General features: G+C 36.1%; 1 protein-coding gene across 1 annotated transcript in view; it reads left to right on the plus strand.

The window, feature by feature from the left end:
- Positions 1-13,859, plus strand: part of LOC108579026 (aminopeptidase N-like) — a 30,142-nt gene that overhangs the window by 6,358 nt on the left and 9,925 nt on the right. Inside the window, exons 2-11 of the mRNA XM_017942455.1 lie at positions 4,197-4,384; positions 6,399-6,747; positions 7,067-7,475; positions 8,798-8,953; positions 9,410-9,718; positions 10,777-10,954; positions 11,028-11,175; positions 11,271-11,352; positions 12,693-12,867; positions 13,426-13,612. Coding sequence (XP_017797944.1) covers positions 4,197-4,384; positions 6,399-6,747; positions 7,067-7,475; positions 8,798-8,953; positions 9,410-9,718; positions 10,777-10,954; positions 11,028-11,175; positions 11,271-11,352; positions 12,693-12,867; positions 13,426-13,612 — 2,181 coding nt within the window. The remainder of the gene's footprint in view (positions 1-4,196; positions 4,385-6,398; positions 6,748-7,066; positions 7,476-8,797; positions 8,954-9,409; positions 9,719-10,776; positions 10,955-11,027; positions 11,176-11,270; positions 11,353-12,692; positions 12,868-13,425; positions 13,613-13,859) is intronic.

The following is a 13,859-nucleotide window of genomic DNA, read 5'->3' on the forward strand; positions in this document are numbered from 1 at the left end:
GTCAATCAGGGCTGGATACTTTGAAAAACATATTAATTGTAAAGTACAATATTAATGTAAACTGTGGTTAGTTTTATGAAGAAATTTTAAATAATGAACAATTATTGAAGGTGATTTCTTCTTCAAATGAATATACATATGTAACCTTTGTTTAAGTATTAGGTACTTGAGTATTAAGCAGTCATCATATTTAATAATAAAAATGTAGAAAGTTTGATTGTTTATTTCTTCTAATTTGTTACATACAATAATTAAATTAAAATGTAATTTTATTTCATTATAGTTATGAAATATATCTATTCTTTTTTCTTTAATAAAAATGTACTGAATTTGCCTTCAGAAAATCTGGTCAGTTTATGTATACTACATCACAGCACGTGGATCATTAATGGTATTATTCTAGCGAATAACATTTTTAAGGTCTGGATATTATGGTATTGCTGATGAATTGAATATAGTGCTGTTGAAATTTGTATCAAACGGAAGTTGCAATAGGATTCTTTACAGTAACCTTGAAATTATTCCATATTTTTGATGTACGGAGATTTCTTTGACTGACAATGAATGTAATATCTGCACATGTACAAATTGATATGCTTTGGAAATAAAGCGATACTATCGCACGAAAAGATAGAGAAGTATTCCCAGGAAAAAGTAAAAACCTCTTTAAAATAGTTTCAATTGAATTGTTGAATCTTTCCTTTCATTATTCCTTAATATGCATCTCCAATTAATATGCAGATATCATCTCGGTAGCATTCCTTATCGTACATAGCAGCCACACGAATATTCATTCGTTTCTATGTAACAGAAACTAGTTGAAATATTGAGGATTGTGTTTAGCTGAAAAAATCGTGACATCGAACGGAATTCCTTGCCTCCTAGTGTCATTAACGTATGAAAAACTATGGCGAGGCAAGCGTTGTCGGCACAGTAAATGATTATGCGAATAACAAAGTTAATAGCTGATCAGAAGCGTGTATACTGTATAGAGAGGACCTTGAGGAGTCGTTTCTCGACTGTATTTACGAGCATGTATACATCAGCCTACCTGGAACGTGTGTGCCGCAAGGAATCAATTTCAATCACGTCGCGTCACGTTTGCTCGCACGATAACGTGATTTCGTCACGATTGTGACAACATCGATGTCGTTTCAACCGGTCGGTATTATTCCTAAATATCGAGAATTCCCTTTTTTTGTATTTATTGAAGCCTAGTTACAATTTATAATTTATCTCTACAAAACATTCGGTAAATTGATTTAGATTGTTGAACATTAACCTAAGAAGAACAACTTCTATTGGATATTGGTTGTTACTATTCTTTGGGTGTTCTTTATGTAATCTTTGGATATAGTACAGTATCCGGACTGCAAAATTTTTTATTTGAATGTGTTTTTTCGAGGGTATTTTAGGTCGCTAAAGCCGAAAATAAAGGTTATTTTTTATAGAAATGAACGGTTTCGGTTCAGATTTGGGAGCATTGCGACGTATTTCGACGAAGTGTAACATCAAAAAGACCGCACCTAACCAAACTATTAAAAATATAAAAATTAATTCAAAAATTTTTGCTAGCTTTAGTTTTATATGGCGACAAGTGCCGGCCGGCTTCCTCTGGCCATAAATTTATCTAACCCACACGAATATCCATACCTCTCTTTAAAAAGAGCTGGTAATTTTTTCGTTTATTGCACGTTGCATACATATACTTATCTTTCAGCCATATACCACATTTATACATACATTGTTATACTAATTGCTGAATAGTCCGTCTACTAGCAGTGAAGATCTATTATATGTACATATATAGGGGCTTGCATCTTCCGAACGCCTTATTTCCGCGAAAACGACCCCCATTTCCGGCTTCAACTACCTTAAAAACCCCTAAAAAGTCTCACAAGGAAAGATATATACTTCAGAAGGTACACACAGGTAAAAACTTTAACGTTGAATATCTCGTAAGCTAGTAACCGTCTGCATCCAAAACCGGGTATCAGTAGCTTCAGTTTTTCAAACTCTATCATTGTGCCGAAGGTCGTTAAAATCTGAGAGTTATACCGTGGGACCTTTCCTTATCAATCTAGCCGAATATTTTGCAGTCCGGATACTATACTTCAGTCTAATCTTTTTTTACATATTTGCTAAGTTATCAGGTCATCCTGAAAGTTCTCACGGTTTTAAGCCGTTCATTTTGAAAAAATCATAACTCTATTGAAATTAAACATTTTTATTTAAAATAATTTCTATAATATTCGATACACTTTGCCAATGCATTACAAGAGCATTAATTCTAAGAGAATTTCTAAGAGAAAGAAAAATGCAAATAAATCTCTCCGAATCAAACCTAGTTTACGACCGAAAGAAATCATGCTCACAGTTTAGCGGTTTACTTTGAAATTCAGTCTCGCTTGAGCCGTTAAACTAATAAGATGTGTTTACGTGAAGCGATTTAACTAAAAATGTTGTGTTCGTTCGTTCGTTGTTTCTAGAATAAGGGTATTATGCAACTTTTATTCTGTCTTTATATCTTCTTTCAAAATGTACTAAATTAATCTCTAAGGAAACGCACCGGGAATATTTACAATTAGAAAATTATGCACAGTATATTACGTATTTGAATGTTATATATAAAATACAATATTTAATATCAGGACTGTGTTTACCATTAGGCAAAATAGACACGTGCCTAGGGCCCGCATAGAGATGTTTGTCATTACTGCATGAAATAAATAAATACGCTGGCTTCGACTTCTAGATTTAATGAAAACATTTTCATTTCATATGGTTTTATAATCTCAAACTATAATAATATGAATTGACTGTAAGGCGTTGTGCGACGCGCCTAGGCAACGACCGCGGGACCCAAGCCGCAGGGGGCCCTAGACACGGAGCAGCGCAGGCTGCACCCCCCACCCCACGGCTTGCAGGGCCCTAACGGCCGAAGAAGCGTATAAAAACGGGAGAAAGGGCAGCGGCCCACACATTATCGTACCTAGCCATCGACGAGCGAACCAACGTCATTTTAATATCTGTCGTTTTAAGCCCCTTGTAATTATTTACTCTTACATAACACAACTTCAAAATTTGTGGTTTTTCTTTTTAACAAATATCACCCTCATTCTGGTTTATACAAGAAGGGCCTTGATTTTCATTTGTATGCCTAGGGCCCAAAAAGCTCTAATATACAAATTGAAGAAGCGTTTATTTGAAGGTTTTTCACAATGACGTATACCGAAAACACGTATGTTCTATGTTTCCCATAATTTACTATTATTGGATTAATGGGTTAAATAAATAGCGTTCACTGTGAATTTACTTAAACGTGTTTTATTTCTATGGCGCGGAAGAACGTCTTTACGCTTAGAAAATCGTAGTCGAAGTGAAGGTGAAAAACTCGTAAGGGTACGACAGAAAGTCTGTTGTCCACTTGAGATAAAGAGACCAGGACTGCCTCAGTTTTTTACCCAGATCACTTAGGTATAAACAGTTACAGGCCTATGGGTCCGATGACATCTGGTCTATTATGTTATTTTCACTAGCAGTCTTTCTCATATATATAACACAATTCATTTTTGCTTACTGGCTGACGCATTATTATTAGTAATAATCCAACAACTATTGTTAAAATATTAAAAGTCCATGCAAACAAAATGTACACATGTGTAGTGCATACAAATGTAATTATAAAAATAGTTTTCCTTAGTAAGGTTTAAATAATTGCGGTTAATTAACATTACCGTATTTATCAGTAAAAGTGATGCTTCGTAATGACAGTAATAGAATGGACTAACAATAAGTCGAATAACTCAGGAACGGTGAGTTTTAGGATAAATGTTCCTTATTACTTTTTTATTTATAATCCGCTGTTCTATCTCATTTGACTACAAGAAATTGGATATTCCACGTGACTCTGAATCCTTCGTGCCTTATAAAGTAATTTTCGGCAATTAGGATTTTTAACTTGCAACGACTGTGAAAATTTTTTAAGACTGAATCTTCGACAGCTGCAAGCTTATTTTTCTTAACGATAAACAAACCATAAACGGTGCTCCGTTACATATACATTTGGTTGAATCGAAGAAAACAAGTTTCATTCAATTTTTAAAGTTTCAAAAAATTCTGTACAACTCGCTCTTTTCATTTAGAACGTTTCACACTTTTCTCAAAGATTTACAGTTTCTAAATGATTTTTGTAGCTCAAAGTATGCCACAATTCAGCGGTGGTCCGGTGCAATTTATGATTAGCGATGACATTGAATGCAAAAGGGGTGATGGTTGGTTTTTATCTTATACAAAAATAGCAGGGATTGTTGCAGTTTTTATTATCGGCGTTATTGCCGCGGGATTTCTCGGATGGTACATCGATTCTTTGCCAAAGAAAAAAGTAAGTAACATAAAGAAACACGAAATCATAAAATTCGTTCATCTGTATATTGTTGAAGAATTTAATGGTGAAACATTTAGAAAGTGGAATGGTATTGCTGCTGTTGTAAATCACGAAATTATTTTGTACATTTTTCTCATATCGAATTATTTAAGGAATTTATTCTGGCATATGGGACTTTGATATGGCGGAAGGAAGAAGGCTGCTGAGATGATTTTTCGTTTTTAATTAAACCGAAATGTGCTAGCGAACGAAGTTGAACTGATTGTGAAACTGGATGAACTGACGAATTAAAACTCAATTTCGAAAGTTGTCTCTAAGTTTTAAGTGTTGCGTCCCGATTCATGTCCAGATGATTACACTGAATCTGGCTGCCCTTGGTTCGCATGGCTTAGAAATGACCAGAAAACGTAAGGTTGGTGGAACAAATACAACAAGGTCGAAAATTAAAGCAGCAAGTGGCGGCGTAGCATAATCTATTTACAGCCAGGATCGTGTACGGCACTCTTTTTTAAGGTCCGTACAATAAAGGAATGACACTGCTAACTAACGGCAAAGGTGTCAAACTTCTCCTCCCAGAGTCGCACGAGTCTGGCTCTCGGTTAGTTGGTTCCTCTACTTCTTTTCCTCTAGGAGTTGCACGAGTCCCGCTACATATTAATTGTCCTAGTACTGTTAGCTACAAACAAGGGACTTATGTGTAGATGACACACGAGTATACGCAGTGGTGACTAACCTGCTGATAGGAGAAGTTTATCAGAGTGAATTAGGTACGGAGGGGGGCGATCTCTTACGACTCTGCGGAACAGAAGAAGGAGCCGCATGTGGCTCGTGAGCAGCCAGTTCGACACCCCTGACTAACGGTCTTTTATGTACTATTGAACAAATTAAAAATGTCAATTAGCTTTCTTTAATATTTGACGTTTCTTTCTGTGCCTGACATAGGGTAATTTCGGGAGAGATGGACCGCCGGGAGAGACGGTCCAGGCAAGTATTTCCTACATCATCCGCCAGATATGGCACAAAACACACTGAGAGCCACGCTCGGTCGCTTTCCGTAAAACAAATGTAAAACAAAAGAATACTGACGCGTTCCACATTTGGCGGATAACGCAGGAAATACTTGCCTGGTCCGTCTCTCCCGCCGGTCCATCTCTCCCGGAATTACCCTATCATAAACACATGTGTTCAACGCAGATCGATTGATTGGTCGAATTTTGAAAATGTGAAACTGATACAGAATGAAGTAGAAACAACGTAAACGGTAATCATTGACAGAAAGCAGTGGATAAAGTAATAAAAATTGCAGCAATACTGGTGGAAACGAAGACCATTAGAAGAATTTGAAGGACAACAGAGTCTGTGCAGGCACGGTGAATACATAATACGGCCCTGACTGAGGGTTCGGATTCTTGTCTTCTCATAATTCCATCAATTTGTTGTTACAACACTCGAAACATGTTTACTTTGACTTCTGACTGATTTTATGAGTGCGCTATATTTGTTCCACCGACTATACGTTCCACTATTACATCTGGATTTTCTCTACAGACTTTCCTCATCTCAGCGTTCTTTTCCTTGTTAGCTATAAACAGTGGATGTGGCCATTTGTTACTGACGTAACACTGTGCTCTTATATACAATTAGACCATTACGTCGTTAAGTTGTAACGCTTCATTTCCTGTAACATGTATCGCCATTAAATTTCGAGTCTTTATCATTTTCTGTATATGTATATACAATACCGGCCAAAAGTTTGGAATCACCTCCCACTTTTCATCAATATTAAATCTGCTGCTAATTTTTTATAGATTTGAAGTTTATCTCAATTCTACATTTATCAATTTATCTCATATCAGTTGATTCGAACGATAAAAAATTCTCAAACTTTTGGCCGGTAGTGTATATATATATATATAAATTGATTTCATTGCAAATATTTACAAACTATTCGCAATAATATACAACTAAGTGTCTTAAATTTGTTTAACGTTATAAAATCTTTATTTATCAGCCTTATGAGACTTTAGATTTGCTGAATGACGAGATCGAGACTACTGACATTGTTGGTGAAAGTTTTATTTCACCTTTCATTCATCCCTTGAAATATCGCCTAGAATTAACGCCGTTCATCGATATTAATGGTCCGTCAATACTAAAGGGTCGTGTAGTGATCGATTTTCGTGTAAACGACACGACCGGTTTAAATAAACTCTTTTTAAATGCGAAAAATATTGTCGTGGCAAGTTATAAATTATCGTTGCTGGATTCAGGGGAGAATAAAAGTCGGTTACGAAGAAAACGAAGAAGGAGAGCCGACGATAATATTAATTACAACAGCTATCAGGACGATGCAGTGCTTGGTAATGTTTCTGATTTTAATAGCAACGTATAGCAGATAGTGTTAAAAGTATTCGTACAGCGATTAATCTCAACATACTGATAAAACAGTAGATTAATAAATTTTTAAAAATTTTCAAATTGTCAATAATTCTACGCATAATTCTTAAAAGCTACAAATAGCTTAAAGCTTGAAAGCTATTTCTACGATAATATTTCTGTGAATTAAAAAAAGAATCAAATTTATTAACAGGAAATTCAATATACAGAGTAAATATAGTAATTACAAGAAGTAGTTGTTTAATCACAATTGTTTTTTTCACACGCATCATTTGTTCACAGTTTCTCGTGCCTTGTATTCTGTTGAAAATAACGTTGTAGTTACTTTGGCGGAAAATGAAACAGTACAGTACGAGGGAGATGATGAACAACCAGCGGAAAACATGTCTTCCCCCGGAGGATCCACGATTTCCTCGATAAGTTACGGTTCCTCTTCTGATCTTGATGAAGTCAGAGGTCTAAATGCGAATATTAAAGAATCTGTGGTAAAACCATCTGCTGCATTTTCTGAGAATGTTTCATCAAGGATACCCATTACACAATACAATGTGGATGACGACAGAGAAGTTCACACAATTCATTTGGGAACGTGGATTCACCAAGGAGTTTATTTGTTGGAAATCGAATATCAAGCATTGATCGATGAAAATGCATTTTTCATTGCAAATTACAGTGCGTCCGGTAAACAGAAGTAAATATTATATGTACCTATATATGTATTCTTTTTTTAAAATTTTTATTGTACACAATTGGAGCATATTATAAATTTACGAAAAATTGGAAGTCTTTTGTTGTATTAGATACAGGCTGTCCGACAACAGTTGGTAGAAAATTTAAGCACCTGTGTGATGATGAAACAAATGATAGTGCCGTAGAAGTTGATAATGTCGTTTACAGCGCCAAATATCTTTGTCTTCTTCTCTGCGACTTGTGATGTTGGTTTTTGAGAATCACTGTACCCCTGTGTCTTGACGTGCTCTACGTTCGTTAGTGTAGGAAGGTTTGCTCGGCCACAGGGGTATTGTTAAATGTTAATAACTAGCCAACAAAGCGTCAAACGCAATTTTGTTATTCTTGATTTTCGTCTTATTGCCGAATTTTCTACCAACTATTGCCGAACACCTGGTGTATGTATATAAAATGGAGACAAAATGGTAGTACAATCAGGCCAGAGATAATGCATTATACAAAATTACGTCGAAAGTATACAATAAATTTATCGAACGAAGGTCTGTTTTGGAGAAAAATTAAGATTAAAGATAACGCTGAATTACAAAGATACGGTTTGCAAAAAGAATCATCGAGTTTATATATCGTCGAGTTATGTTTACAAAGTTCAAAAGGACGTGAAGAATGTTTAAAATTTATTTACTCAATTTCGTTAGGAATTGTTGGAAATGTTATTTGCGCTGTCGTACGCAAACCCGTGAAAAATCGAATACATAAAGTTTAGCTAATGTTTCGCCACGTTTCACTTCTCCAAATGCTGCAAATTCGATTTTGCCTGCATATGTAATCGCTTTAATAAACATAGATATGAATAAAATGTGTTAGTACCGAAACGATAAACCGTGCCTTAATGCAATTTTTAAATTGGATCTTCTGAAGAACAAAGATTAGAATGAAAAAATGTTATCCGACGTATTTTTGATTGATATGGAATTGTCCTGTGCCTTGTCATACCACAATTTTGTATCGTACCTACAGACTTTCTCCAAAATGAAATGTAACGTTTCGCATTTGCAATACATATTTATAAATAACAAAGCGAAGTATTACTTGCTTTGAAATAAACTATTAAAGCAATACAATATTTTAAATTATATGTTCCAAATGCGAATATCATATATTTTTCTTAAAATCATGGATTTTATTAAATGTGTAATTTTAAAACTCGAAATTATAACGAAAGCTCGATATTTGTTGTGTTTGAATACATGAACGAGCAAAAGTTAATAGATAAAATTCCAATGCGTCTAATTTAATAACTAATTTCCAATGTTTTCATATCAGATGGCTAATGGGGACGAAATTAAAACATTCCGGTGCTCGGTATCTTTTCCCAGTTTTTGACGATACGAAGCACAAGTCAATTTTCTCGCTATCCGTGACACATCCGGAAGAAATGAGAGTCCTCTCGAATATGCCCCTTAGGAGTTTATGGGACGAGTAAGTAATGCATGCCATGTGTCTTTCACAAGGTGCACATTTAAATGGAAGTCTTCTAATAATACAAGGCAGAGTGAAAAAGTTAGTTGCACACGCATTAAAAAAAAAAAGTATTTAGCATTTGGGGCTATTTTGCTGTTTATTTTAAAGTACAATGCAAGAGCTACTTTTCGACATAATCACCAAGTTTATTTAAACATTTATCGTAGCGTCGCACGAGTGTTTGTATTCCTTCTTCAAAAAATTTCCGTCCATTGTTATTAGTCGCCGAAGTTGGCGGCCTTCCCTGCCGAATTGTCTTCGATGTCCATGTGCCTATTGCGAACAAAGCATTTTGTGACTGCTTGGCGCAATATATGACGCACTAATATACGATTTTGTTTTTAAATTCATCAAATTTATACGTTTTCCATTTAAACGAAAATATGATAATCATACTGTTACTTCTATTTCAAGCTCAAACACATCGGTAGTCGACACTTTCGACGTGTCTCCACCTCTTTCACCGCACAATTTGGTCTTTCTCATGGGACACATCGAACTCGTAGACACGATACTTATAGAAGACACTGAAGTAGTAGCAGAACTCTGGTTCGAATCGGACAGACGATCACAAGAGATTTACCTCTTCGACAAACTCAGTCGAGTTATCAATAACCTAATTGACGTGTTCTCGATACCCTACCCTTTGCCTAAGTTGCATCTCGTATGTTTGCCTCCAGGGATCGACGAGAACATGGGAAGTCCAGGATTAATTGCGGTGAAGTAAGAGTTATCGTTATTTTTACCGTTACAGACACGCGTTACATTGTTTCAAAGTTGTAATTAAAACGAACTCCCTTGAATTTGCGTTGGATTGGGCAGAAAATTCGTGTCGATTTTTAAGTAAATAAGTAAATTCTATGCTTTCAAGCAATGATTTCTTTACTCTATAAGACATGTATCATTTTGTTCTACAACTTTTCGCCGTTTTCTGTCAAAAGTTTTTTTTCTCAGTTTTTTAAACAACGAAATTTTCATCGCTAAATTTTGCAAATCATTTGTGATCAATTTGTTCTAATAAGGTACCTTTTCTGTAAGTTACTTGGCTTGCTGTTGAGAAACATAAATAAAAACATCTATTCTATTTTCTCCCATCTTTAAGATACTGTAACTCCGAGAAGAAACTTCCAAAAGTCACGTGAAAAAATGATGTCTCAAAATATATGCGAATTTCATGTTTTCACCCAGTTTTATTCGTTCTAACGCATTCAAACGCTATCAATCAAAAATCGGCACGAACTTTCTGCTCAGCTTAATACATTAATTGTAGCCTATCTTTGGTATTAATCAAATTATTCTTTATTTAGAAGATCAATAATCTGGTTTTTATTTCACAGCATTTACAAGACAATTTATACAACTACCTCTTATTAATAACAATAATTCTTAAAATATCGATACTAATTCGTGCACTTTTCTCAAAGCACGATTACCTTACGTCGGCTATTGAAATACTAATTCGAATGGAACAAACTGAATATTAGCTGTCAATGTTACTGCGTTCGCGAAGAAATGAAGAATATTCCGATCTAACGAACACGAGTGTTTCATGAAATCTTTCGAAGATTCGTAGAATTTTATCGATCCATTGGATACACAAGATGAATTTATATTTCTCGCGATTAATGATTTATTTCTTAGAAGTCGCGGTTCGATTTGCTTCATTGTTGTTTTATTTCACCTTCCGTGTCATCGATATTCCTACAAACGCTTACTTATTCAGAATGTCTAATTATCGACAATTCCCTGACAATTCCATCGGCGCTACTTCAATTTTCCAGGCAGTCGTTATTCTACGCCAGCAATAAATCGCCATTAGTTACGAAGAATAACGCCCTGAGGGTTTTAGTTGGCCTAATGGTGCAGCAATGGATCGACGAGTTTACGAACGTGAATCGAACGGAAGCGTGGATGTTAGAGGGATCGCTGATTTACTTTCAGCACGAGATCGTCGGAGAGGCAAGAAACGAAACTTGTATCTGAACGAAGGAAGACAGTATTGTAAACCGTTTTGATAAAATGACATTTTCAGATAGATTCGTCATTAGACTCGAGCGGCTCTTTCATCGTCGATGTTCTTCTGCAAGCGATGGAGATCGACGAGTACAGTATTTCAAGGCCCCTCCTTGAGAACGTTAATTATCGGCTGTTGCAGCCTTTTAATGAGGAACACGCGAAAGGTAAACCGGTAATACAGCATATTGTTAGCCTTAGCTTTCAGGATATTGCAAGTTTTTAAAAATCTTCTTTTGCATTTCTCAATTGCTTCTTGTAGGTGCATGTCTGATACGCATGTTGCATGGCGCGATAAGCGATACAGCCTTTAGGAACGGCTACAAGAAACTGATAACCAGGTGGTGGGTATACTATTCCTGAGGAATTTCAAATATTTCGTTAATACGCCACCGAACGAACGTTATTCTCGTTATCGAGGATTGACGACAGCTGTGTAACGCGGAGAGCAAGTTGAATTCACAATCGAGTTGTTCCGAAGCTAATTGTGATTAATCGCCTGCCCCAGGATTGTTAATAGCCTTTACGTTTTTTTTTCTCTCTATTCTCTCGTACGTTTGTCATTTCCTCCTCTCGCATTTCTCTGGTATTTACTAATTCTTCGTCATTTGCGGATGCTGCGAACATACAGCACTTATTTACACTGCCGTTCAGAAGTATCAGGACACTCGTTGTGCTCGTGTAGAAAGTATCGAACGATTTAAGTTACATTCCCTCGCCGAAGTTAGTGTTCCGTCGCGCAGGTACCGGGTCTTCGTTGACCGGGTTTATGGCACGCTCGCACGAGAAGGTTATTTTTGAGAACAAAGACGCTTCGTAGCTCCGCGAGAAAATAAGTCATTTCTTACAGAACAGTGCCTTTAGAATTTCGACTTTTCCGCGTCCTCAATAACCGAAGACGTGTCATAAACCAGGGTTCCTGAAGGGTCAATCCACACGTGCGTATAACGGCACTCTCGGCCGAGGGTTGACCTGGCGGGAATTTCCGACGCGTCACCGAAGGACAGCGAAGATTCCACGCACCCGCAGGTAGGGCCCCACTCCTTGCAAGGAAAAGCGCGCTAAGGGCGCAATGGAAGGGCACGTTGATTGGTAATTTGTGCGTACGTGAAAAACCAATCAGCGTGCCTTCTTGCACTTGGCGGGGGAGTCACGGCGGACTCCAGAAAAATTCGGGGATCGAGAAACACATTCGCAAGGAGCCACTTCCGATAATCTGACGAGAAAATGTTTCGGACCAGGTTTCATAAGCCCAAATGGTTAATCAGCTTTCAGCGGGCTATAAATTTGAATATAAAAAAAAAGTATGAAAGGTTACCTTGACTTTTTTAAATGGCACGAGTTACCATACTATGACCTTGAGATGACCTTGAATTCAGAAATTTAATTTAAAGTTTGGAAAATAGAATAGGGTACGGTAGATTTTTAATAGAATTCAGCAGATTTGCGTAGACTAGATTTCAGTGTGCTTCACATTTAGTCAGTGTCCTAATACTTAGGAACGGGAGTGCACATCAATAAATTGAATAGAAATGATTTTTTCTTGATTTTGCGGACTATTTTACTGTGTAAAAAGAAGGGCTTTGTTACAATCTTACGTAAAATATTCTTTTGTTGTTCCTTTAGTACATGTATCAATTGGCTATATTTGAAGATAACTAAACGAGTTCTGTTACATATTCAGGAAGTACAATTCAACGGATGTTGCTGATTTTATGAATATCTTGGAGGCAGAGGCAGCAGAACATCTACTTGGAGTCTCATTGGAAGAAATGATAAATTCTTGGATCTCGCAAGGTGGATATCCACTTGTTACCGTTAAGAGAAATTATGAAGAGGAGTCTGCCGTTATTTATCAGGTAATAGGCAAATAGTTATTGTCGTTAAGCAGTCTGAATATTTTATAAGGTAATAAATTCCGCAATTAATGAAAATTAACGAGGAGTTAGCTATTGCTTTCTGATAGTAAAAGTGAAGAAAAGAAAATATTACATGAAATTACGAATAGATGATTTCTATTTCAAACGAGCAGTGGTAAATGCTTAAACGGGTATGAAGTACGTTTGTTAAGTACACACTGCTGACCAACAGATTGAGACCACTATGCATTGTATGCTACGCAAGAATGTTTAAGGAAAAAAGGAATTTTTTACTTCTCTTTATTTACCGAAGCAGAGTGAAGTGCTATCGATCCCTGCAACATTAATTTCAAATCTATAAAATTGATAGTAGAGTCAGTGTAAGCGAAAATTTCAAGCGACGTCAATCTTTTGGCCTATAGTGTATATTCGAGCAGATAAAGCCAAAAAATTCTAAAAGTATAAAATTATATTTATGTAATTTTATAATCGAATTATAATACAGTTACTCGATAAATTATTTATTATCAGTTTCACGTGATTAATGAATTATTTTAGGAACCATTTGCGCTCGATAGGCCGTCGGAAAGTATATCTAAGTTTTGGCACATTCCATTGAACTACATTAACGAAAACGGCAACTGGTCGTCTCCTACAAAAGTATGGTTCCAATCCGAGCCTAAGATCATTTTGGAAAATATTGCTTCCAACGAATCTTGGGTACTCTTTAATGTGAATAAGACTGGTGTGTGCTAAATTTAATTACCATATACGTTATATGTCTTTATTCGTTGAAATAGCAAGGAACTATAGTATCTAAAAATACGAAGTACTGTACAGTCCAATTTTTATTCATACCAAATGTGCCGAATAGTTTCTCTGAATTATTCAGGGTGAACCACGTAACTTGATCGTTTTAATTATTTCCGTTACTACTGGACCAATACAAATTCCTTTCCATTTAAATACCTTGGTTTAAAGGGACCTACAGG

Source organism: Habropoda laboriosa, unplaced genomic scaffold (assembly GCF_001263275.1).
Source record: "Habropoda laboriosa isolate 0110345459 unplaced genomic scaffold, ASM126327v1 scaffold42, whole genome shotgun sequence".
NCBI lineage: Eukaryota > Metazoa > Arthropoda > Insecta > Hymenoptera > Apidae > Habropoda > Habropoda laboriosa.